This window comes from Apis florea, unplaced genomic scaffold (genome assembly GCF_048593485.1).
Source record: "Apis florea isolate Af1SG1 unplaced genomic scaffold, ASM4859348v1 contig_3367_pilon, whole genome shotgun sequence".
Lineage (NCBI taxonomy): Eukaryota > Metazoa > Arthropoda > Insecta > Hymenoptera > Apidae > Apis > Apis florea.
The window spans coordinates 5,520,648-5,545,866 of NW_028256746.1; the positions used below are offsets into that span (position 1 = coordinate 5,520,648).

Genomic DNA, 25,219 nt, shown 5'->3' on the forward strand with positions numbered 1-25,219 from the left:
GAGATTGGTCGGTGAAACTAGAGGTCCGAACAGGCAACGAGGATGGAGAGATGGAAAAATTTTTAAAGCTCAACGATCTCTCATTCATCGACAAGGATTTAACATTATTCGCGGAGTTACAACGGTTTAAGTAATTTCGTAATTTTAATTTAGAGTTCGAGTCCAGTTTCGAGACAAATTGAACACGGACACGATTTAAAATTCGGGACAATTTTTCGCGATTCCTGTTACGATCTCTACAAGTACACGATCGTTGCTTCGATACGTACGGATAAAACGTACGGAGGAAAAGAGAAACGAACGATTGGGGGGTACGGTTTCGTATGGTTTTAATAGTTCCATATGGTTTTAAGCGGGTGTCGTTAAACGCGGAACTGGCTGAAAATCTGCTTAATTCCCTATATTGCGGCAGGGATACACGAGCCGGCCGTGTCTTTCGCTCGTTAAGCAAATATTTCGAACAGGCCGGTCGTTCCGATCTAACAATCGGCCGGTATCCCGACGTAACAACGACCGATACAGATTCTCGTCGATTTATTACACATATACCTACACGTATACGTACACATATTTCTCTATTTAACCATACACGCGAAATCCATCAAACAATTTCAAGTGCACGCTCGCGCGCGACGTTACAACGAGCCGCGTCCGCCGATTATTCCCCCGATCCTTTCAAACGGCCGGTAGCCGGTGTGTATAACCGGCTAATCAAGCTCATGGCGCCTCGTACATCGACGAAACAAAACTGATCGGCGGGTGAACGCCTGGAAAGCAGGGTTGCGGTTCCGCGGGGGCGCACGCGAATACGCAATTATTTTTAATTGCAACGGGGAAATGGCGATCGGGGTTTCCGCGGCCGCATTAAAATGCGTCTGGGTGTAAAATTGAAACCCTGCAAATCCAGGCCCGATAACGCGATTTTCAACAAATAATTTTCGCCTCGATCAGCAACCACCGCTCTTTTTGCGTGCTTCCGTACGCCTCGCTCATCTCGCGTTTCGTCCCGAGATCGCGCCCGAACGACCGACGAAGCCGCCTAGTTATCCCGCTTCGTTCGCCATCAACCGCCTCCGCTCGAGGTAACCGAAACGATTTCGAGCGACCTATCGAATCGCGCCCGATTACCCGTGTTATTGTCGCAATTCCTCTCTTTTTAACGCGCCAAAGTTTTTTCGCTTCGTGAAGAGATCTCGTTAAATGAAGGTGAATTATTTTATTTCACACGAAGGTGTTGCTCTAAGTTTCTATTATATAGGGTATTCCCTTCCCTCGATGTTTAGAGTTTAGAGCGTTTGGACAATGATGAGGGAATTGTGAGAATAAAGGTGGAGCATCGAGATCGTGCGGAGATTCGGGTGTACGCGTCGAGAATCGGGATCCCTAAGACTAATACGTATTATATATGAGAAGCCGGGAAATCGTTGATTACATGGTCGTAAAAGTTGACGATCCGTGCTTCGTTATTTCGAGACTGCGTTTAACCCTTTCGCTACGGGCGATTTCTTCGCCGCCGCGCCAAAAATGTGCGCGGAGAAAGATCGTTGGCGTTTACGCCTTACTTTTCTTTATTGAAAAAACTGATGATAAAAACAAAAAGTATCTACACATCTCCAATCGTATACGCGGCATATTATGCAGACCGACTATAGTCGCCCGTAATAGCCAGAAGGTTAATCCCCATTCGTCCACCTCCATAAATCATCCTCTCGCCCCATATCCGTGGATTACATTTACAGAATCACCTTTTAAATCGCGCCTCATCGACCAGGTTCGAACATCGCATCGAATTACACGCACGCGCTGAACCTTTGAATACGCAAGATATGAGGTATCATCGTGGCAACGCAATGACCGCTTCTAAAAAAAAAAAAAAAAAACACGCATAAATCCCCGGAGAAACGCGATTCGACGATCCGATAGGCGGATTCTTGGAATTTCCTCGCGGAGGACTCTCGATTACCGATCTTGAAAAATACGGTTGGGTAGCCGGTTACCGCTCGAACAGGGAGAAAAAAAAGAGAAGAAAGAATCGGCCGGTACGATTACTAGGGGGAGGGCCAATTGTATATCGGGATAGGCCGCGTGGTTGGCCAACTTGCGCGAGAGATGGAAATCGCGTTGTCATCGGGTTTATCGCAATTATCGTGGCGCTTGTGCAAATACGTGGGAATGTAATTAGCCCGGCACCGCCGGGGCAAACAATAACGTCCCTCCCTCTGCCTCCCCCGCTAGTGCGCTAGGGAAGCACGGGTGCACGCGAATTGGGGATTTTTCTGGGATCGCGAGCCGATAACGGGAGGGCGAGTACGCATCACCGCGCGCATAAAGGTTTTCCACCACCGGTCCCCGCGCTTTATCAAACGCGTTCTCGTTCCATCTTCCCATTTAACGTCTCTAACGCAACGAGAGATCTGTCTACGCGATCGTTTCGTATATATAAATACGAACCCGTTTCTTACCTCCTATTACGATCAATCGAGTCACGACGAGCGAACGATAATATAAAAAAACGGATTTACCGAGCACAATTAGCGTCTACATAGCGTGGCGAATAATTCACGAGGCAGAAATTCCGTAGAGAGAGAGAGAGAGAGAGAGAGAGAGGAGTAGCGCGTTCGACCGATCGACTTGGTCGGCAAACCTCGAGAAGGATTCAGGTGGCGAGGAACGGTGGTGGAGAGCGGCGACGAAAAGGGAATCGCGCGCGGCCGATTCTATTCACGAGGTTAGGAGAGATAAGCATCGTCGGATTAATTATGCGTAATGCGTGTGCGTGCGTGCGTGTTCGGCCAGAAGAAGAACGGCGCGCTCCGTTCAATTATCATTGTTTCCCCCCCCGAGTTTACAGATGTCTCCGCGATAATCACGCGCGATCGCGCGTTCGTCCTGCCGGCTCGTATTAACCGCCGTGTTCAATGGAACGAGGGAAAGAGGAAAGGAGAGCGAAAGATTGTTGAGAGCGCACCGTGGAGACGCGAAGACGTGACCGGGAAGGGAAAACAAAAGAGAAAACGGTTGGAGACTCCGCGCGATTTAATTAGACTGGTTGGAAAAATTCACGCGGTTCAACTCGCAGCGGCGCGACGCGGCGATACGTACACTGGCAACGGTCCAAGCGTCGGTCGTTAGTGCCTTTGCGCGGGATCGTGATCCGCTTGCGAATAACGCGTCGTGTAAAGTCGAGCGGTCGGTGAGCTGCGAGAGAAGCTGTTTGGGTCGAATGATCGAAACGTAATTTGAATTTTTAATCGGAGATGATGGCGACACGGAGGATCATTCTCTCCCGAAGTGCGATCGGGGAAAAAAGGGGGTATAAGATAAGCGTACAGCTCTTAACGGAAATAAATAGTTGGGGAGTTTCTGGTAGGATTCCGACTGCAAAAGGGCGGGGAGGGGAAACACGGCATTGGCGTTACCGCGCTCTATTTCCGTTCCTCTGTTTTTCACAGCCCTTTTTCTCTTTTGGACGCCGCGCTTCGTTTCGTTCTCCACATTCTTCGCCCCTCGGATCCCGCTCGGATCCGAATGTTTTCATTCGTCCCATTGTGCGCCGAAACGCTGATGCGAAAATTGTTTTCCTTTTTTGCCTTCGTTAACCCACATTCACGGGGCGCAGTGCGCTCGCCTCGCGCGCTCCGATCGCTCGCTTAACCCTCGAGAGTTGAGAGAGAGAGAGAGAGCCGCGAATCCGCTCGCGTTTTCTCTGAATTAAGCTGATTTGCACGGTTCCATTCCGACAACAGCGTTGCAATTTCCTTTCCTAGCCGCGCACACGGTTTCCTTGTTTTCCATTTTGCAAAATCGAGGGGAGGAAGAGGTTGCGAGGCGAGGCGGTCTCGAAAATCGAAATTCGTCGATTACAAACATTTAACGAACATTGTTCGCAGGCTAGGATTTGGCGCAGGGTGTAGTGGAGGGATAACGGGAAATCGACTCGCGCGTGAAAAATCCTGGTAGCGGGGATGTCATCGTTACGAAATTTCAACGGCGATGGCGAGAGCAGGTGCGCGAGCAGGTGGATTAGGCGTGGAATCGGGGGGATAACATGTTTTCCTTCGATAATGCCGCGCGACAAAGGGATTTCCGCGAGAACGCGACTGACATCGAGTTTAAATCTCGGCAAAGAGAGGGAGGGAAAAAACGCAGCCTGTGTGTATCGGGACTCGCGTAAACACGAGGCGTGATCTCCGATAGATTGGAGGAATTTAGAAAGGCTTTGTCGCGTTCCGCTTATCGATTCCGGTATAAAAATTTGAAATCGTGACGAAGAAATTAATCGATATAAATACAAAGTTTTCTTCGATTTCTCTCTCTTTCTCTCCCTCTCTCCCTCTCTCTCTCTCTCTCTTCGTTCCCTTCCCTGAAAACTAAAGCTTATTTTAAATTCAAGAATTTGTACCGAAAATAGCGTACAATCTCGCTAGCTCGCTTAAATATTGCGCGACACCAACTGTTTAACGCGACTCCGCAACGTGACTCTCCTCTCCACATTCCCTTCCCCTCATTCCAACCGGTCAAGATGTTTGCTCGCGAAAAATGCTGGAACACAACGAAATGAAAAATCTGGCCGCGTTGCGGTCGGTGTAACGCTCGCGGTAGCAATTACTCTCACCCTCTAACGATGCCCGGTTTTTGTTTTGTTTGCAGGCGTAGTCGGAGCTCGGGACTTGACGATGGAGTGCCGCAAGGGTCGACGGAAAGGTCTACTCAGTGGGCTGGTGTTTGCGTGGCTGGTAACCAGCGGTTGTACCGTCGCGGCGCGAAATATAGGTGAGTGGCAAAGTATTTACGATTTCACCGCGCCGCGCCGATTCCAAACCGGAGGGGAGAGCTGTCCGCACAGCCTCTGCCCGTCCTTGTGCCAATTAAGTGCCTCCACAGACCGAGGGAGGGTGCGCGAATATTTACAAGCCCCGTTCGGGGCCGTGTTCGCCAAGCCGGTGAAAAATTGCCGAATCGGTCGTTGTTGACGACGAAAAGGCTGTGGACGAACGGACGGGGTCGAACGGCAGGCAGAAGACCGACCTCTGCCGGTCGGCGTCTCCTGCTTTGTTGCAGCCGGATAATTGGTAAGGAGGAAATATTTGGCGGGGTCCGGATACCGCGCGACGTTCGTTTCAACCCTGTTGCACGGCAAGAAATATTGCATCGCTCGTGTTATTCGCTCTCCTCCTTTTCTTTCCTTTCCCCCTTTTTATTCTTCCCCCGCGAACAGATTCCGCAACGTCGATAATCTCTTCTACGTCTTCGTCTCGCTGAAACGATAATATCATTCTTTTAGAAATTCTACTTTATTATTATTATTATTATTATTATTATTGTCAATCTGTATTTCCTTACCCGTTATACGCATCTTTATATAAAACTACGTCAAAACTACCCGTTATATAACCCGTAACTGAAACACTTAATTCGTTCGGATGGAAAATGATGAAAATAAGGAGAAACGATGCGATACTTAACTCGTTTAAAGAAAAAAAAAAAAAAAAAAAGAAAGAAACGTTCGCAAACGAATCTTATCATTATTTAAAACAATTACAATCCGTGCTTAAATCTCTCGATCAAACCGTTATATTAAAATCGTTTGAAAATGAAAATCCGTTCCGTTTCCGGGGCCGAATCCCGTTTCCTCCCCGCCCGCGGGAAAAAATAGTTATCGTCGTCGAATACACGTCGAATGAAACTGCGCGTGTATACGGGGCGAGGTTTTTGGGGTAGAGAGGAGGGAGACAACGCGGATCGACGCACTGCATATCCGGTCGGGCGAAACCGCAGCACGGCGGCCGCCGCCGCTTACGGGTTGACCGTTGAAACATTTATCGGAAAGCAAACACGGTGTGTTTAATAACGAGGATGGAAATAGCCTCGTGTGTGTGTGTGTGTGTGTGTACACATTGGGCGGCCTGTTACGTCCCTCCGCTATCGCGGCGAGGATCGTCCCTCCGCAACTCGTCCACCCTTGAGAAAGACCCTTGAGAAGGAACAGGAGGATGGCAGGGGTTTCGGTCGTAGGCCGAGGTCGAGAATTAACTCGTTCGCCCCGCTAATCGATTTAGGAGAAGATTGCCGTGTCGAGTGATATTGTTGTTGCGGGAAGAATCGAAGGAAAGGGGAGGGGAAGGGGTGTGTTTGCAGGAGCAAGGATGCAATTAGAGGACAAACACGCGTTCACTGTGGTTAACTGTGCGAGGTTAAATATTTGAAAAAAAAAAAAAAAAAATACGTGGATGGGCGGAGGAATAAGTGCCTGGCCTCTTTTCCCTTCGATTCAACTTTGACTCTTATAGATCGAAGAAGGGGAGCGTAATTCGTGACAAATATCCCCTAATACCGGTTAGACGAAACACCTTTCTCCTGGATAAGAGATAAAGTTTCGTTCGTTCGATACAAAGAAAACGCACGCGATTCCAAATCCATTGGATTGCCAATTCGAAAAAAAAAGAAAAAAAAAAAAACACACGGGTCGTGTTTTCCACGCACGAGTGAGAAGGGTGGAGATCTCTCCCGGTTTGGTCGCGCAACCAAGCCGAAATTTCGTGGTGCGCGCACGTCGAAGCGAAACCGAGTATTAACGAGCGCCAGTCTCGAGAGCGATTTCGAGTCGGCAGGGGTCGAATGAGGATTGTGAAACCAGAAGGGAGAGAAGATTTTCTCTCCTATTCCTTCGCGTTATCACACACTTGGCTGCGTCTAATCCGTGCGCGCAACCGTCGTCGTCCCCCTCGCGTTTCCACTATTTTGCCCTTCGCTCCTTCCAAGCCTTCGTATCGCTCTGCCTTGGAGGATTCGTCTGTTCGCGCGCGGACAACTCGCGCGATAGATAAATCAAAATCTCTCAGGCATTGTGCGCTAGTATGCGGTCGACAGCTCAGACGGATTTCATCTCCCTCCACCTTCACTTTGATTCCGGGTGGCAAGAAAAATGGCAGCAGGTAGATAAAGGATTTATAACGCGACGCGATCAATTTTTTTATTGGCAACCGAGAATCATTCGAACATTTCCGATTCGAGGGCAATTTGTGATAATAAATGGATCACAATCTATTGATATTGGATGGGATCGAAATCTTGTTCTACTATATAAATCATTTTTTGTACTTATATAATATTAAGACGAGTCTTTCTCCATAAATACGAGTCGAATTAATTAATCGTTATTAGAAAAGATTATTAATACAATAATGAATTTTTCAAAAATAATTACCATACGTTGAATGAAAACACGTTGTTTCCCAATTGTTCGCCCGCGATTGATCGATGACTCGAAGATTCGAGCACGGAGCGAATAAGCCAGCTTTAAATTCCCGCGATTCGATTCGAGAGCGTCGCAGCCGATAAGGAGTACAACTGCGACATTCGTCGGACGCGATAGTTGAGAAATGTCGTTGGAAACGGAAATGCTCAACGTCCACCGGCCAAACAACCTCGTCTCGTCCCGACCTGTGACCTTTTCCTTTCCCCCCCTCTTGCTTTTCCACCTAACCGTAACTTTGCCACCGAACCTTAGCGTCCAAGATTTGTGGTACATCGGGAACACACGGTGGCCCCAATTTACTGCGCATTACGCCGCTTTTCCAACTTGTTTCCTCTCTCTCCGCGGAAATTTCCGTTCTTTTCGTTCCACGATACGTTATCCAACGTTCTTCGGATCGGTTTTTCGGTTTTCCGCCCACTCGCGTACGCTCTTCGTTCCTCGTGACCGAACTCGTGATTCTCCTCTCTTTCAAGTTCTCCGTTCTGTTCCGGATTTCTAACACGGAACATCCTATTGTCGGGAAATCCTATTGTGTATTATCGTCATTTCAATCTTTCGCGGTATTCCATTCGAGCTATATATTTATTTTAATTTCAGTTTTGATCGATTTTTTTTTTTTTTTTTTTTTTTTTTTAGAATCCGTGGAAATTGAAAATTTAAATACGCATACGCAAGATTTAAGATATTGCGATTATCACTATCCAAGTGTAGAAAGTGCGGATTCGAGTTAATTTTAATCGTTAACGAAAAGAAAAAGGTGTATAAGTTAACGAGTCTATTAACTTCTCTCTACAATTTTTCTACTTTCACCGCAAAGGTTAAGTACACAGATAGCGCGTTTTTTTTTTTTCCCCCTTTTTCCCTCCACTCGCATCACGATGTGTATCGTAGTTTAACCACGTAACAATGGAGGACGAGGAGGAGGCTCGTTGAAAGTCACTTCAACGTGACTAATCTAATTTCCAATCATGCGCGAACAGTTGCTGCGAGCACAGTTCACTAGCTGTCGCTTCTTTCTTCTTGTACCTTCGACGCGTTTTCGTCGAGTTCATTGAGTTCTACCCGCGATTACCCGTTCAGACGGTAACGATCTGTCTGAGTAGCGAATTTAATTAGTCGCTGGCACGCGCAAATGTTTCGATTCGTAATTAGACAAAAAAAAAAAAAAAAAAGAAAGAAAGAAAAAAAGAAATTAATATTCGCACGTGTAATGTTCGCGCACTGTTCGATTTTATTTTTTTTTTTAATTCGATCAAATCAACGCGCTGACTCCGCCGACTGGCGGAGCATTGATATCCATTTCTCGATTCAAGCACAACCACGTTTTTATTGCTCGGTAAACGTTGCACCGAGTTATTTGCACGTTATTAATTCTCTTTTACGAGGATACAAATAAAGATAATTAAATTCAACCTCTCTTCCATATTTGCACAATTTGCAACAGAATTATGTTTCTTAAATTGTTACTCCGTGTCGGTAAAATCTTTATTACCCGGCGCATAATTACAAAAGATGGAGAAAACGACCCGCGTATTTACCGGCAGACGAGCTTTCATCCCCGCAAAAATCTCTCTCGCTTCGACGAAAAAACGACCGAACGAACGAATGAAATCCCGCACGAAACTACTCAGATTCCCAACCCTCGCTCGAACCTTCGCTTTCTCTACCGCTTCTTCCGCTTCTTCGAAGCCGGGTCGCGTGGAACTTCGTTCTCTTGCCGCTCGCGTTTTCCAATTCGCGCCGAATGGATCGGTCGCGCGGAAAATAAGAGATTGCCGTGATCCTCGTGTCTCTCTCGTCTCTGGTGCTCGTGTCGCCTCTCTCGTGACTCGAAAGAAGAAAATCGAGGGAAGGAGAGATCCCTCGATTGGCAGGAAGCAGAAGGAAGAACCGGGAGGAAAGGTGGAAAAAGAAATGGGAAGAAGGAGGCGAAGAAGGAACGAAATCTTTCAGCCGGAATTCTTGGACGTGGTGAAGAGAGAGAGAAAGAGAGAGAGAGAGAGGAAGAGAAAGAGAGAGAGAGAGAGAGAGAGAGGAAGAGAAAGGGAGAGGTAGTGGGAGGAGGACTTTTAATTCTCGTGACGTTTACTTCCGGCGTACGTGACCCAGTTCGTGTACGGGTTGCGCCTCAAAAATTGCATTCAACCTTGGATGCCGCCCTATTTCAACCTGTTTTCTATTCGCGCAGGATCACCGCTCTTCTCTCCCCTACGGTTTTCGACCGTAATTGAAAATCTTCGCCCTCCTTTTCTCCCTCTCCCTCCCTCTTCTTCTTTTTTTCTTTTTCAACACGATGGTGGGGCCGCCCCCGGTGCCGGCATTTGCATAGAGCAGCCGTTGAGCGGAGCCCTCGACGCTGGATTATCGTTTCCTTTTTATCGGGGTCGTGGCATAGTTCGCGCCACGTTAGCCTGTTCAGTTGGAGAAATAGTTTCCTCTCTGGGTCGAGACCTGGAGACCATTACAGGCGAATACAGGCCGTCGTATCGTCACCGACTTATCCTTTAGGTTAGAAACGGAAAGAACCGAGTAATTAATGATATCGTCTTTGTTCCATCCATATCCTCGAAACATTTCTTTCTTTCTTTCTTTCTTTCTTGAAAAAAAAAAAAAAAGATCGATAGCGTTGGCGTGAATTTCTCGAGCTATTTCATTTTCATGGACGGTTCCTTTAATTTTATAGAATCCATCAGGGATCAGGGTGTCGACGAGCGGCACGACGACACGACGACGACTCGCGACGCGCGAGCGGCGCAAGATCGATCTCGCCGTTCCGCGAGAGCGCCGCTACCCATCAGTTTCTCTCCTTACGACACCGCCACCTCCTCCACCCCCTGGATTCCTCGACGTAATCGATTTCCGATTTCTTAGTGGCGGCAATTTTTCAACGCTCGGTGAAAAATAACTGCGGAATAAGCCGTGTGCTTCCCACCGCTCCGAGACACCGCTCAGAGACGAGCTCCCCTCACCACCACCCCCCTTCGCATCGTTCATTCCTATCATCGTTGCTCCTTATCCCCACGACACGCCTTACGAGAAACCTATTACGAAACTAGATGCTCGTGGCACGAGGCTCGACTTCCACCTCCTCTCGATCTTCCTTCGAAATCCATAATTTCACACACACGCGCGCGCGGTTGCCGATAACCGATTACCGATAACGAAGTGCCAAAAAAGAAAAAAAGAAAAAGAACGTACCAAAGAAGGATCGGCGTTATCTATTTAACACATTGCTCTTGGATTTACCTTTCGCCCCGTGTTAACTGTTTCCAGCTACGAGACCGCGATAAAAAAGGGGATAATAGGCATCTTAGGGTGCGGAAGGAGAAAAGGCACGGGTGGTAGAAGGGAGAGGGCGAGCAAGCAGTTTTTCAGCGAGAAGCCGCGGTTAAAAGAACGAAAGGTAGATGCGAGCAGGGTGGATGGAAGAAACGGAGCTTTATTAAGACGTACGAAATGCGGGGTTGTTCGCGATAATAAAACGATCTCTCGTGTGGAATTCGCGCGATCGCTCCATTGTTCCTCGCTAATGCACATCTCCGGGTACGAGTTCGCCTCCCTTTATCTTCTCCTTCTCTCCTCTTCATCGACTTCTCATCCCTTCCTATCCCGCCGTTTGCACCCGCGCTTGACCCGTTTCCAACCCGCCTCTCCCCGATAGAAAACAAAGTCGACACACTCGAAATCCCGTTTCGTTCTCTCGGCCAGAGGCGACGCCATCTCCTATCCGCCCCACCCCACACACTCGCCACCAATCCCTTTTCGACCGCTGTTCCGGCTTCTTCCGCTTTTCCTCCTCCTCCTCCTCCTCTTTCTTGCGCTCCTTTCTCCCCGATCACGCTCTCGTTAACATTCATACTCACAGCGAGGCCGGGACCTTTTTGCCAAGTCGACTCGCCCCCTTCAAAGAGAGAAAAGAGGCTCTCAGGGTCTCTGGGGTAACCGTTTCCACCCCCTCCGGCCTTTTCCCTCCAGGTTTCCCTCCGGTATGCACGCGCACAATCGCACCTCCACACACTGGCGACCGGTATTTTCGGGGGTTAAAGTCGCGTGAAAGCGACTCGAGGAGTCTCGAATTCACTTTGAACGTGCAGTTACTTAATAAGCGTCCCGTTTCGAATCGATTCTCCTCCTCCTTCTCCGTGTATATCCGAGGAGAGAGGATTTTTTTTTTTTTTTTTTTTTTTTTTTTTAATACAACGGTTTCATCACTCGGTTCGAACGATTTCGACGAAAAAAAAAAAAAAAAAAAAAGTAGAAAGAAAAAAGGGGCGGTATAACGGTGGGCAGATTTCACGGTGGTTATTTCGTGCAAAGGAATGAGGAATGTTGCGAAAAGAGGGAGAGAGGAGGAGAGAGAAGAAAGTATAAAGTTCCTCCGATAAAGCAGTTAACTAGCGCGAAACCCGTCTGCTTAATCCCGCCAGCCGGGCAAACTTGGTGCCTAAAGGGATGAAGCGTGTTGCGTTACAGAAGAATTTTACCAGGGTTGAGAGGAGGCTGAGAGGAGGCGAGAAAATATCGATATTCCCCGTGAAATTCGAGAGAATATCACGGGCGTTAAAGGAAAGATTGGCGACGTGACGGGGCCGTTTCACGGCACGGGTCTATTGATTTTTTAATAAGCGCGCCTTTTTCTCGGCCGATCGACGAGATAAAGAAGAAGGGTGAGAGAGAGAGAGAGAGAGAGAAAGAGAGAGAGAGAGAGAGAGAAGGAAAGAAAAATGAAAGAAGACAGCGTGGCTCGGTAGCGGGTTGGAACTTGCTGTCGAAGTTTTCCCAGGCGCATTAATGCGCGCCAAATTAAACCGAAGTTTCTTCTTCGGCCGGCGAACTTCGTTAAACCGCTTTGTAAATTCCTGTCTAGCCGTTGCTCCTCGCTCTTACGCCCGGTGTAAAACGAGCCTGCGAAATATTGCGGTATCGTATCGAAGTATCGAGGTCAGCCTGACCACCGACGCTGGCGTACCTCTGTTGCTCCTGTTTTCTCCGTTCAACTTCTACTGCTATCGTTCTACTATCGAAAACATGGTTTCAAAAAAAAAAAAAAAAAAAAAAAAAGAAAAAAGAAAAGAAAAAGAAGAAAAGGAATGTAGCGTTTTACCAAGAGGCAAAAGTTTAAAAGAAAAGGCTTGAGACGTGATTAATTACTACTTTCTTCGAGCGAAACATGGATCTTGATTCATCGAATTTTTTCAAATTTTTTTCTTCTTCTTTCCAACTTTAACAACTGTGAAAACTGTGAATTATCCGCTCTTTGTCGGATTGTCTTTCTCTCCATTTTAACGTCGATTATCCTCGTGGAAAAAAGGGATACCTGTCGATCAACTTCGAGAAACGACTTCAAGAAACCTAAAACAGTAAACGCTAACGAACACGTCATATACCCGTTTCTTCTTCTTCGATACCAGTATTTTACATCATTCGAATGCTCCTAAGCGAGAAACCGTCTTCCGGTGAATATATGTACGGAATATTACGTAAGACGCCGTTATTAGTGGTTGTACCCGCGATTCAACAAATAATCCTTATCGGTCGAGTTCGTGGCTCCCTTGTAAAAAAGCGACACAGCTACCGGTGCAACCGGGGATCAGATTATAAGCCCGTCGCAGTCGCGCGTTACATTAATTTAGTGCGCGAACCGTGGTCCTCTCTCTCTCTCTCTCTCTTTTTCCTGGCAGGCAGAAGTTGCTTCTGCATTCATTCTCCCTTCCCCCGAACTGGCGTTGGTATGCGCGGATTACAAGAAGCTCGTGTACGCTTCCTGGCTGCTGCACGCGCTTGCTTTTATAAACGAACATCGCCTTTTTTTCCTTTTCTTTTCTTCTTTTCTTTCTCTCTCTCTCTCTCTCTCTCTCTCTCTCTCTCTCTCTCTCTCTCTCTCTCTCTCTCTCTCTCTCTCTCTCTCCTTAACCGGGACCATTTACAAAGGCGAAATGAACGTAGTTACGTCTCTTCTCGAAACGATACGCGAACATGATTTATTCCGTCACGTGGGACGGGTGAATGATATATATTTCCTTGGTATGAAAAGAGAAAGAATTACGGTCATTGAAAATCTTAGGAATTCTTTGCCTCGAACATTCCCCGTCCCCCGCCGGCACACTCGCGATCACTCGATAAGTATTAGCATTTTCAGTAAAGTTTTATCGCTGTTTCTTATCGCTTCGAGCTAACGCGAGGGGAAATTTCATGGTATTTCGATACTTAACGAGTGTTTCGCATACGGGTCGCGTAACGATCGCGAGCAGCTTGTAAATCAAGCTGTGCAAACTTTTAAAGAATCCCCGCCGTGTATACGTGTGTATTGTGATCGAATTCGGTGTACATACGATGGCGATAAAACGCACAAAAGAATCGTTCGATCGACCGATTTCTATATTTCTCCATCCGAAATATAGCGTTTCGTTCAAAGTCAAAGCGGAGAGAAAAGCGGCTGGTAATTTGCAGAGATGTCGGATCTAAATGATGGTCTCATTTACACCAGACGCGTGGATCGTCGAAATTTCATCCAGTAGACGTCCAGTGATCGCAATTTTATCGCGCGGAATAGGACGGATAGATGCCACTAGTCGCCGGCGGCTTGTTTGCCTCCCCGGATGTTGTATTTGCGGATCCGGCTTCTCTTTCGAAGAGAAATTGATACGCGCGCGCGTTCTTGATCGAATGAAACCGAGCACGTGTTTTCCTCCTCGTAGAGCATCCGCGGAATATGGACGGAATTCTCGTAAATGATGGGGAAGAGGATCGTTATCGGCCGCGACAATTCGGTTCGAGAGACCAACTTCCAAATGGATTATACCTTCTCGACGAAATAATCGTGGAAAAATCGTCGGATTAGGATTATAAAACACTATGATATTTAACTCGAAATATAAATATATAACGTGCAAACGTAAACCTATTCAACGCGATATTCAAGAATCACGAGAAAGTAAATTGATCGTCTATCTTTTATCTATGAGATTAAAAATATATTTTTAACGCGATTCAATATTTCTTGGATTCTCTTCCAGTTTTTCCCCGATGCAAAATCTAAATATCGGATAATAATCTCGAAGATATAGCATCCAAGACATTTTCCATTGGAAGGGTTGATAAATCCTCTGGAAAAAATTACATCCCTCTAAACTTCTTCGACGATACGAACGTAAAATCCTCGCCTCGATTCGCTCGAAATCCTTCCAGATCTACTCCGCGTTTTTACTATATCCCCCCTCTTCTCTCTCTCTTTCCTCCTCCCTGAAACGGCCTCGAGAATACAGCAGTTTCCTTTATCGCGCGAAAGTCGCCCCCTAAAAATGTATAACGATAGTGCTCGCGCTCGCCCGGCTAACCGGCCGATAAAATCGAAATCGTAAAACTGCGAAAACTTCTCCTCCTCTTCCTGTTCCGCGGAATGGACGAGACCGGCGCGCGAACCGTCCAAATTATCTTTTAAACTGCCCTCCCCGCTTCCCCTACCATCTCGTAATTCTCGCTTAAAACCGCGCGTTCCGATTCCACTTCTCGCGACTCTACTCGACCCGACCCGACCCGACTCGCCTCGCCTCTTCTCGCACAATGCGTCGTTAACCCCCCCATCCCCCTCGTCCACCTATGTCGGGGAATAATTTTTATCCGAAGCGGCTCGGTTTTATCGGAATCGTTATCGAATCGCGCATTTAAAAAGTTTGTTGCCCTCTCTGTGGCATTGTCGCGCGTTTTTACATAGGCGGCGCAACTTTAATTAATTTGGCCGCGACGATGAATTCCGCCACTTAGATCGGATTATGAGATTCGACGCCTTTCAACGTTTGCTCGTTGCGTCTCGATCGTCTTTCGGGACGAGTTGAAGTTTATTTCATCTCGGTATATATAAAAATGGGATTCCTGTGGACACGGTTTTCCGCGAGTCGAACGAGTCGAATCGAAGAAGATTCATTAGATGAAGGGTCGTCGATGATCAGGGAATGAACGAGGTCGGGTAATTAATAACGAGGATTAATTCGAAAGGATGGCGGGCGAGGCATCAGCGGTTTCTCTCGACGTTATCGGGACGTTGTTATTACTTTGCGATATTTTCATTGTTCCGTGCGTATAGTTTGGAAAGGTTATTCGATATATTATCGGTTGGCGAAAGAAGGGCCCGAATAGAATTTAACAGGAAACACAGGGTTATGGAAATGTAAAGCAATAATCGGGGCCGATCGAAACGTCGATTTGTAATACAATGTATCTCGTTGGAAAGCTTTTTGTCTCTGGGCAAAAAAAAAAAGGAAAAACGAAAAATTCGATATCTGGGCGGATATTTCGAAAGTAGAAAACTGCTCTTTTCACTTCTTCCACAATAGATAATTACCAATTTTGTGTGAACCAATTGCAAGGCGCGTAATTACCTGTTAGTAACCACTATTATTCATACGTACACTTTTTCCAAGCGTTGACGTAATAATTGCATCCAGTCAATCCAACAAATAATAAACCTCGTACAATCGCAAAATTCACCCGTACCCCCGCGAATCAATACCCGACTGCACGAATCACACGAGAAATATTGAAAATCGGGACGCAAAATGAAACCTGTCGACCGACCTCTCCTGTATACAACGCCGTCCTGTACAACAATGAAGATAAAAAAAGAAGGGGAAAAAGAAAAAAAAAAAAGAGAAAAACGATAGAAACGATCGGATAAGGGTAAACGGAGAGCACCGAGATCGATGCTCGGCTGCAATTAACGCGATAATTGAATTACGGTTAACCGGTTATCGTTCCACGATAATTCCTGGGCGAGGGAAAAGGGGGGATCTGTTGCAGGTACGCGCGTCTCGCGGATCGAGTTCACGGCTCGCCGTGATCGGTCGGGCGGATGGGAGAGGATCGCTCGGATTCCTGGCAGTCGAGAGCGAGGAAAGGGTGGCCTTAGCTGACGCAATTAAAGCCGGTTACATTGTTCGAAGGGAGAAGAATGAGGGATACAATACGCGTACACACACGATTATATCCTCTGTTTTCGCATTTCTTCGTTCTTGAGGGAGGAATAGGGATACCGGTACACAAGGTGTATCGGATAAAAACGAGAATATATTCGGAGGGGGGTCGCTCTTCGTGGAAAATATTATCGATTAGTACTCGAGTTATTTTTAATTTTTAGTCGTTCGTTCGAAATTATTTTTTATATATATCCATTTATACAAGATGACCATCCATTTATAATAGCATGATCTACCGTTACGGACGAATTTTTCTACGAGTATATTCGTACGAAATTGAAGACGTATGAATCTAATCACCCGTCCCGTGTCTCGAAAACGAAAATGAATCCATAACGTGTATTGTATACGATATATATACACCAGAGGCCATGAATTTTTATCTGGAACACCCTGTATATACATCTCTCCGTTCGAGCGATTCCTCGTTCTTCGAGAGAGGAACGCGCGAACGTTTCGAGACGAAGGAGAAGGAGGAGGAGGAGGAGGAGGAGGAGGAAGAATTCTTTCTCGAGTGGCTCGATCGGTGAAATCGAGAGGGTAGCGCGCGATTCTCGTCCCGTAGGAGGCGCGTAATAAATTGCAATTAAACGGAGGGGCCCGTTTAAGCGGCGCGACTTTGGAAGATTTCGCGGACACGCGTCTCGACCGCCCCCTTCGGGGGGACCACACACCGTGTCCGATTAAATTGCGCGGCTGGTCGCGCGTTCGATCGCGAAAGACCTCTTCATTAGAACGATTCAAATTAGCCACTCTGTCCGAGCCGAGTCGATAGCAATAACGGGGCGCGCGACCATTCGCGATTTTAATTGGCCGAGGGGGGATTCTTCTCTTTCTCCTCGCGAATCACGCCACGGATACGATTCCGCGGTTTCCTCCTCATCGACGCTCGCTCCTTCCATCCACCTCCGCGCGATGGTGTTTGTTATGTTAATTAAAACCGGTTACGAGCTCTTCCTCCCTCGAGAAAGGACGACACGCAACAATGCTCGCTTAAAACCGAACAAATTTAATGCGCCGTGTACGCCGTGCGTCCCTTCCCCCTTCGATTTGACCAACCTGTAACTAAACCCTTAGTACAGGTGTGATGGCATCGATACCCTTTTCCAGGTGACGATAACCTTTTGCGGCTTCGATACTCTTCTATATTTTCAGCTATACGTTGATTGCAATTATGTTTATAATATTCGATGATATAAAGCTTCTTTTGTATACACATTTTGCCGTCAGGTATATATAATGTATAAAACTTATTTATTATACAAAATTTTATATAGAAAAAAATGTAGCATTGAATCTTCTAAAACGGCACAAATCTACTCTGGTAGATTTCTCGTTTCATCAGGGAGAGGGCGCGAATACGGGCGGCAAATGTACGAAACAGTCTTTAAAGAACCATAAAAGTTGTAGTTTAAATTTATGACCGGTCCATCGATCACCACCGGTAGCCCCGGGCTTAAGACAATTTCCTGAGAACAGATGTCTCTGTTCCCCACGCTCGCCCTCTCCGAGAAATCGAGCAACAAGCGAGCTACGAAACGGGAACGAGCCACCTTCCTCGTCCGCAGGAACGATACGCATAATTCGCGTGACGTCTCGACTTTCGACGCTTTTAATCCCGGCTGCTGCCTTCTCGAAACGATCTCGAAACGAGAGAAAGAGAGAGAGAGAGATATATATATATATCGAAATTCGCGCACACCTTCTCGATACCTTTTCAGGAGACCTCTTCATTATGCGATCCCGATGTTTCCGTGCAATTAAGTCGGCTTGCAACCAGGTAGGCCCGTTAGTCGGCGCATGTTACGACCGCGTAATAAACGTCCCGCGGAAAAGTTATCGCGTCGCTTCGTTTGAATTTGTGATCTTTTTCAGAATGGACACCCACCCTCCCTCTTAGCTCGCCTCGAGGCCTCGATACTGCTCCGTCCCTCCCTCCCTCTCGCGCAGCCGTGATGTCCGATAATAAAAAAGGGGCCGAAATCACGCGCTGTTTAACGACTCGGACCCGCAAGAAGCTCTCGCCGTAAAAGCCTCTAAAATCTTGGCCCATTCCGCGTTAAAGAATGTACAAGCGCGTTCTCAATGTAACGAAAACCTGCCGCGCTTCGCCGTCGTTCCCGAACGAACGAAGGAATCTTGCTATATTCGACCCGTTGCCTGGGATCTCGATAACGTTAACCGGATAATATCCTTGTCCCTCCCCTCCTCGGTATGATTTCAAAGAGGTCAAAGAGATAGGGGATTGCTTTAAAGATTTCTTTAAAGAAGTGGTCGCTGCTCGTATCCGGAGAACTCGAAGGGATAAAACTTTGCGTAACGATCGAAACGGGTGGATTTTTGGAGATTCTCCCTCGAATAAAAAATATGTAAGACGATAAGAGGAGAAGGATTTTTCTTGCATATTTTCGGAATTTATTTTTCTATTAACCTTTTTTAACGATCGAAGGAAGGCATACACTTGCGAGGTATATAAGTCCACGCTCGTTACGAAAGATACTCGATATCCTTCCGATATCGACACCGAGTATTGGTTTATCGATCACAACCCTTCTGACGAACCTGCCCGATGAAACGGGTATCGTTCCCCGGGATATGGCTAGGCTTACGGAATATCGGGTCACGAAAGTTTAACGCCATACATTTCTGTAAATTAGAAATCAATCTCCACCTTGTTCAAAAAAAAATACGACGCGACGGGTAAAAATTCTTTTCCTCATACTTTTCGAATCGAAGGAAGAATCGAAGAACGGTCGTCACGCGTATCGTCCGCGTATCGAAAATCCATTCCCTTTCAAAACGAATAATACCATCATGGAGTGACTTCTGGCCGGACGTGGAAATATTTCTTCCCATGGTGGAGGAGCGTGGAGGGAGAACGGTGTGCGGATGGTATATGTGAGCAGCGGAACGGACGGAACAATCGGTGGAATGAGGGGAAGAGAAAAGACGAGCGACGAGTGCATTCCGAGACCCGCGAGAATGAGGCGCGAGCATCGAGCAGGTGGTAAAGGGGAGGCAAAGGACGACGGCGTAAGACGGAGGACAGAAGGTGGACCGGGGGGAGGGAAGGTCGGCAACCCGGCGTTACCGCTTCACAAAGACAAGAGGAGGCGAAGACGGCGAAAAGGGGGAGGCGGAGCGGCGGCAGGAATGCCGAGGGAGGCTGTGTGCAGGCCCTCCGCGTGTAGTGTTTTGCGCTTTTCAAGCCATCCTCGCGCGTCAACCTGTTTCTCGTCTCCTCGCTCTCCTCCCTCGCCCTCGCTTTCTCCCGCTTTATCCCGTGTCCCGCCGCCTTCCTTTCTTTTCGTCGCTTACCACCGCCTTTTAGCCGCGAAAAAAAATTCTCACCACCGAAGAAAAACTTATTTCGACGGCAGGGAGCCGCCGCTTCGACGTCGCTCCTTCTCTGCGCGATATAAAACGCGGCGAGAAAAGAAGAGGTTTTTCCAATTCGAAGAGGTTCCGCGTGAAAACGGGTTGATGTTTAACACAGGAGGCTCGAAAGGAATATTTCAAGATTTACGTTCAACCAAATACCGTTTCGGCGAATATTTTTGGATCGGTTATGATTCACGCTTCGGATACAAGCTCCGTGAATCTCTCTCCTGGAGAAACTTTTATTTTTTCCCTTCTACCTCGTCGTGGGTAGGAGAGAAACGAAGGCGATTCGTCGGTGTCGTGAAATCGGGTCTCGTGAAAGGAGGAGTGTTTGCTCTTGCTCGTGGGTGGTTGGCTTTTCCTCCCACCGCTTCGGCGGTGGAGAGAAAGAATCTCGGGATTTTTCTTTCCTTTCTTTCTTTTTTTTTCTTTCTTTTTCTTCCCTTCTTCCTCTCTTATTACTCGTTCGATCGTTCGCCGGGAACACGCGAAATCTCGTTTTAATCGAGTTCAAACAGGGCTCCGGCTGGCCGCGGCGGCACTCTCGGTCGGTGCAACAGAATTTTAACGAGCGGACGCTTCCGATAGGCTCCCGCGGTAATTTGAAAGCGTCAGAAAAAGGGAAGAGGAGAGGAGCATGGATCGATTTTCGTGGAAAGAGGTTGAAGGGAAGTGGGTCAACCCCTCGTAACCGAGGTTTCTACTCCCGGTTGGTAGAACGGGAAAATCGTCGATCCGGTTACGAGCCGGTTATCGCGTGTTTCATCCCACCTGGACGTCGAAGGCGGACAATTAATTAGCGGAGCGGAGTTTGCGCCAACTTCGTAAAACTGGGAAAATTATTAATTCGCCTGTCTATTACGTCCGACTATGTATAAAAGCCAAACGTTGGTTCGGCTATTGTGCGCCGAACGATTTATATTATCAGTGGCGGCGTCATATTCAATTCAACCGGAACTTAAATATTTATATTTCGCGCGATAAATTCAGTGCAATCGTTACGTATATCGTTTTCATCGTTCGAAAGTGTGAAGTATCCATAGCAGGGACGAACGCAGCAGCGTCTCCTCTCTCTCTCTCTCTCTCTCTCTCTATGAAGAATCGGTTTTACACCCGTCGGTCGTGATCGACGTCGTAATTGATGACGATTTTACCCCTCGATCCCACGCCAACGGGATCGAGCGTTGACTAGGCGCTAGGTTGCCGGAGGAGTGATGGTTGCGTGGGGCACGGGGCGCGAAATGACGAGTGACGGAACTGTGATTGCGGCGTGAAAGGTGAGAGAGTAAATTGTCGGTGGTCGGAGAGTGACGAGAGCGAGAATGGCACGTAGTAGTGAATCGAGGATGAGAAAGCGAACCGAGAGATCTCTCGACCTCGTAATAATAACGAAGACGTCAAAATACTTGCGTATAGAATAAAGGCACGACCCACGTTATACGACGTATAATAATTCTTGCACGGGACAATGAGCTCGAAATGTGAAATCGGATTTATTACGCGAGACATTCTGTGAGAATGGCCCGTGAGAGCTGCGTACCTTCGATTCGAATATCGTAATTCGTTTATATATATATATATATATATATATATATATATATCTCTAACCCTCCACATTCTTTAATTTCTTCGTCCTTTTTTTTTTTTTCATCTTTTTTTTATCCCAGCGAATTTCAGTCCATCGAAAACGCGAATCCCGGGGTGAGATCAATGGGAATCGATGTTCTCAAAGCAGTTCCAACAACTGCGCGCTATCTCATTTTTCCCCTCCTTTTTATCCGCATTACAACTGGGGGATAATATTTCCACGCGAAAAGGGGATGAAAACGGATAGACGGAGAGAGAGGGAGAGAGAAAGAAAGGGATGGAAAAACAGCAGGGCTCGAAATACAAAGTATTATACAATATTTTCAACGCGGGTGGTGAGCGACGAAAAACTGGAAATCCGCAAAACCAACGGATCGACGGGTGGTACGATAACGCGCCGCGAGTTCTCGCCAATCAGCTTTGTGCGCTTTCGCACGGCGAGCAGAGCGTGGCAAACGTGGAGCAAGCGGAACCGTTCCCTCTACCCCCTTCGTTTTTTTTTTTTTTTTGCCCTCCTCCTCTTCCTCCTCCTCCTCCTCCTCCATTCTCCTCCTCCTCCACGGCCCGGCTTTTATTTGTCCTCCTTCTTTTTGTACTTCAAACGCAATTAGTGCAGTCAACGCTGGTTGTGCGCGCCGACGGGGGATTATAATGGCAGCGTGTGCACTCGCGCGGCTAATGAGATCCGGAAAAATCAGGCCTTCGGTTTGCGCGCGCCCGAGCGACGCTTGTTAAATGACGCTCGTTTGAAGCAGGCTTCCGTGTTTTCGGCCACGACCGCTTCCCTCTTTTCCGATTACAAGCGCAGCCGGCCACCGCCAATACTCCCTCCACCACCCCCATTTGTTCCTTCCCCCTCCGTTACTCGTTCACGCTCAACAGCCTCAAATGTACTTTCCTTCTTTCTTTTTTTTTTTTTTTTTTCCCCTCCGCTTACCAGCTGTGTGATTTCTTGTCGCATATTTTTTCGGCTCGCGCACGCGCCTCCGTTTTCGAAGGGTTAGCTTAGAGGTGCGCTCCATCAAGCGAGAGGAATCGCGATGATAATTCACCCGCTGACGAAGCAATTACGCGCGCTGTTCGCGCGCCACTGACTCGCGTTTTCTTTTCCCTCTTCCCTATCTCATTGAAAATCCACCGTGAATAATCGTGGAGTGGAGGGGGGCGTGGAAGTTTTATGATTTTTTCCGCGGGGTGGTAGATTGAAATTTGTCACCGGAAACTGTGAAAGGGGTGGGGGGAGTTTTGGAGTGATGGATTGCGCGTGACGTCGTGTGCACGGACGTCGAATTGATGATTGTTGGGAACAGTTGCGGGAACATTTAATGCAGGAAACGAACAATTTTTCGTTCGGGATGAATGTTATGGAGTACGCGGTTGTAGAGTACGAGGGATGATTTCAACCCGTGGCAAGTTTATATCGCGTCTACGTCGTGGCTGCTTTATTTACTCGTGATTACAGGTTGGCATTCTTTTATTATAGTATATAAAATAATTACGAGACAACGGAACAAAATGTAGATTTACACACACGTGTTCTCGAAGTAGGTATTTATTTCTAAATTCAATTAACGAGCTTTGTAAACGTGGATAAAAAAATACACCTTTTGCAGAACGAACGAACGAACGAACGAACGAATGAACGAACGAACAAGCATAATTATAAAATCATTCTTCTGCCCAACATATAATTACATTTGTTCCAGTAATATTTGCATAGTGCGTAATTAAAATGGTGGAAACTTCGTATAATTAGAAGCGTCCCTATTCAAACGTAACAAAATGACGAACCTCTAATTGCATGTAATTTATTATAATTAATATATATTTCATACATACCCCTCGATGTCCCTAACAACACCAGAATCAAACCTCCAAAATTCCGCAAATTCATATAAAATGAACGATATTCCTAGAATATTCATATCGCAAATTAATTTCGTTCCATTCTTCTTTTTCCAATTAAATTCCTACATTTAACCATTCTTTCAATCGATGTTCCCATAGAATAATCTTATTCTTATGGTTCGAACATCTAGATTTAGATGTTGTACAATTCTTTCCAAAAATCAGACACAATCGCGCGTTCATTTTTTCAATATTTTTTTTTTTTTCTCATCAAAATCGTTCTATTCTCCATAAATCCATAAACGCGAGACTTCGCGATATCGTAGAAAAATAAGTTAAATGCATAAAACTTTGAAAGTTTTGCATTTATTTCCGCAAAAAGTATTGTCAGAATGCTTGAATTAATCTTCCAATCGCGCATTTGAGAATCAAAATCTCGACACGTAGACACACCGGGGGCGCAACGAGCAGCGAGCAACCGTGTCGCATAATTTCTTCGAGGGCTGACACGTCGAGGCGCCCCTGCGAAACGCATCATTTACTCGCAGCGTGCGCCAACATCTGCATACGGGGGTATTCGTACAGCCAAATGAGCAGATTCCGCAGGGTGCGGCCTTTAGATCACGAGGGGTTGGCTTTTAACAACCGAATTCGCAACCGCTAAAATCTGGGCGAAAAATACTCGGTTTGCCGAACGTTCGAATGTTTTGTCATCATCGTCAAAGGGCACCGAGTAACAAAAACCTTTCGAACGTTTTTCTTTTCTTTTCATTGTCGCGTTCCATCGACTCGTGAATTTCATCCGTGTTCTCAATTCACTGTATCAATTATTTTCCCCGCTACGGACATTAATTTGTTTGTTGAAAAACTTTGCATTCCGTCCTATCCGTGCAATCCTTATTGACGTTCGTTTGCGAAACGAAAGAATTGCTTTTATCTTTTGTCTTATCCCACCGTGAGAGATAGAGATTTTCAGAGATTTTCAGAGGAGAGGAAATGAAATTTATTAAAAGAAAAAAAAAAAAAAAAAAAAAGGAAAAGAAAAAAGAATCGCGTCGATATTCCTTTGTCCATCAATCCATATTTGGAGAGGTCAATTGGGGACCAAGTTTCGGGGAGGGATGGAAATCAAATTTCGACGAGTATCGTGGAGAACGTCGGGTGAAAGAGGGAAAGAAACGCGAGGAGGAAGGATTCGTGCGGCGAATGTCCATGGATAATTGAACGGAGGGGTCAGGGATGAGAGAGGACAGAGAGAGGAAAAGAGAGAGAGAGAGAGAGAGAGAGAGAGTGAGAGAGGGAGAGGAGGAGGTGATTCAGGAACGAGGTGGCTTTCACTAACGAACGCCATTTGGTCCTCGGTGTGGCTCTCGAGTGTGCACTCGTCGCGCATTCGGTTATTTGTTCGGTCAGGTTCGCCGAGGGAGAGGCGAGGCGAAAAACAATCGGGCTGGCTCCGCTGAATCGAGCGTATCCACGAGGAGGGAGATAAATAGTTCATTTGGTTGCGCGGACAATGAAACATAAATTCGTAATGCCGATGGTAATGGAGGGGGATGGTCAGGTTGTGGACGACGATTCATTATGGTATATCGTTTAAAAGAGATGAATGAAGATGCAACCGGAGAGGCGGTCAACCGGAATAAAGGAGGGGAGAAAGGAAGAGGAAGAGGGACGGTATTAAGCAAGTGGAACAAAGGTGTTTCGTGTCCGCAAGGGGTATAAATAAAGAGGAAGAGAACGACACGAAGGGCACGGGTTGAAGAGGAGGAGAGCCGCGCGAGCCGCGCGACGTCGGCCTTATGGTGTTAATGGAATAAAAAGGTAAACTGGCGAGTAAAAATAAATAAATTCGCGGATTCGGAGGTGGGATTGAAACGGGGAATAGCCTCGTTTGAATGGGGATGTGCGTATGAAAGGGTTAAGGAAGGGAAAAAAAAGAAAGCGACGGACCGTCTATTCACTCGGGTGCGCATAGGACGACAGGAAGATTCGTCGAGCTGTTTTCTCCACTCTCTCTCTCTCTCTCTCTCTCTTTCTCTCTACACCGGCTTTCGTGATTTTTAGTGCTGAAAGAAAAGAAAGGAGAAAGGAGAAAAAAGGAGAAAAAAATAGGACAGCTCCTCGCGCTACGGTAACAGTACTAATAACGACGAATTCAATCTCTTTTAAT

General features: G+C 46.8%; 1 protein-coding gene across 3 annotated transcripts in view; it reads left to right on the plus strand.

Annotated features, from left to right (window-relative positions):
* The window catches only part of LOC100864217 (Calcium-independent receptor for alpha-latrotoxin), a 366,602-nt gene that overhangs the window by 123,121 nt on the left and 218,262 nt on the right, over nucleotides 1-25,219 (plus strand). For all 3 annotated transcript variants that reach the window (XM_086912102.1, XM_086912103.1, XM_086912104.1), the window contains one exon: nucleotides 4,651-4,773. In XM_086912102.1, the coding sequence (XP_086768228.1) occupies nucleotides 4,677-4,773 (97 nt within the window). In that variant the 5' untranslated portion in view covers nucleotides 4,651-4,676. The remainder of the gene's footprint in view (nucleotides 1-4,650; nucleotides 4,774-25,219) is intronic.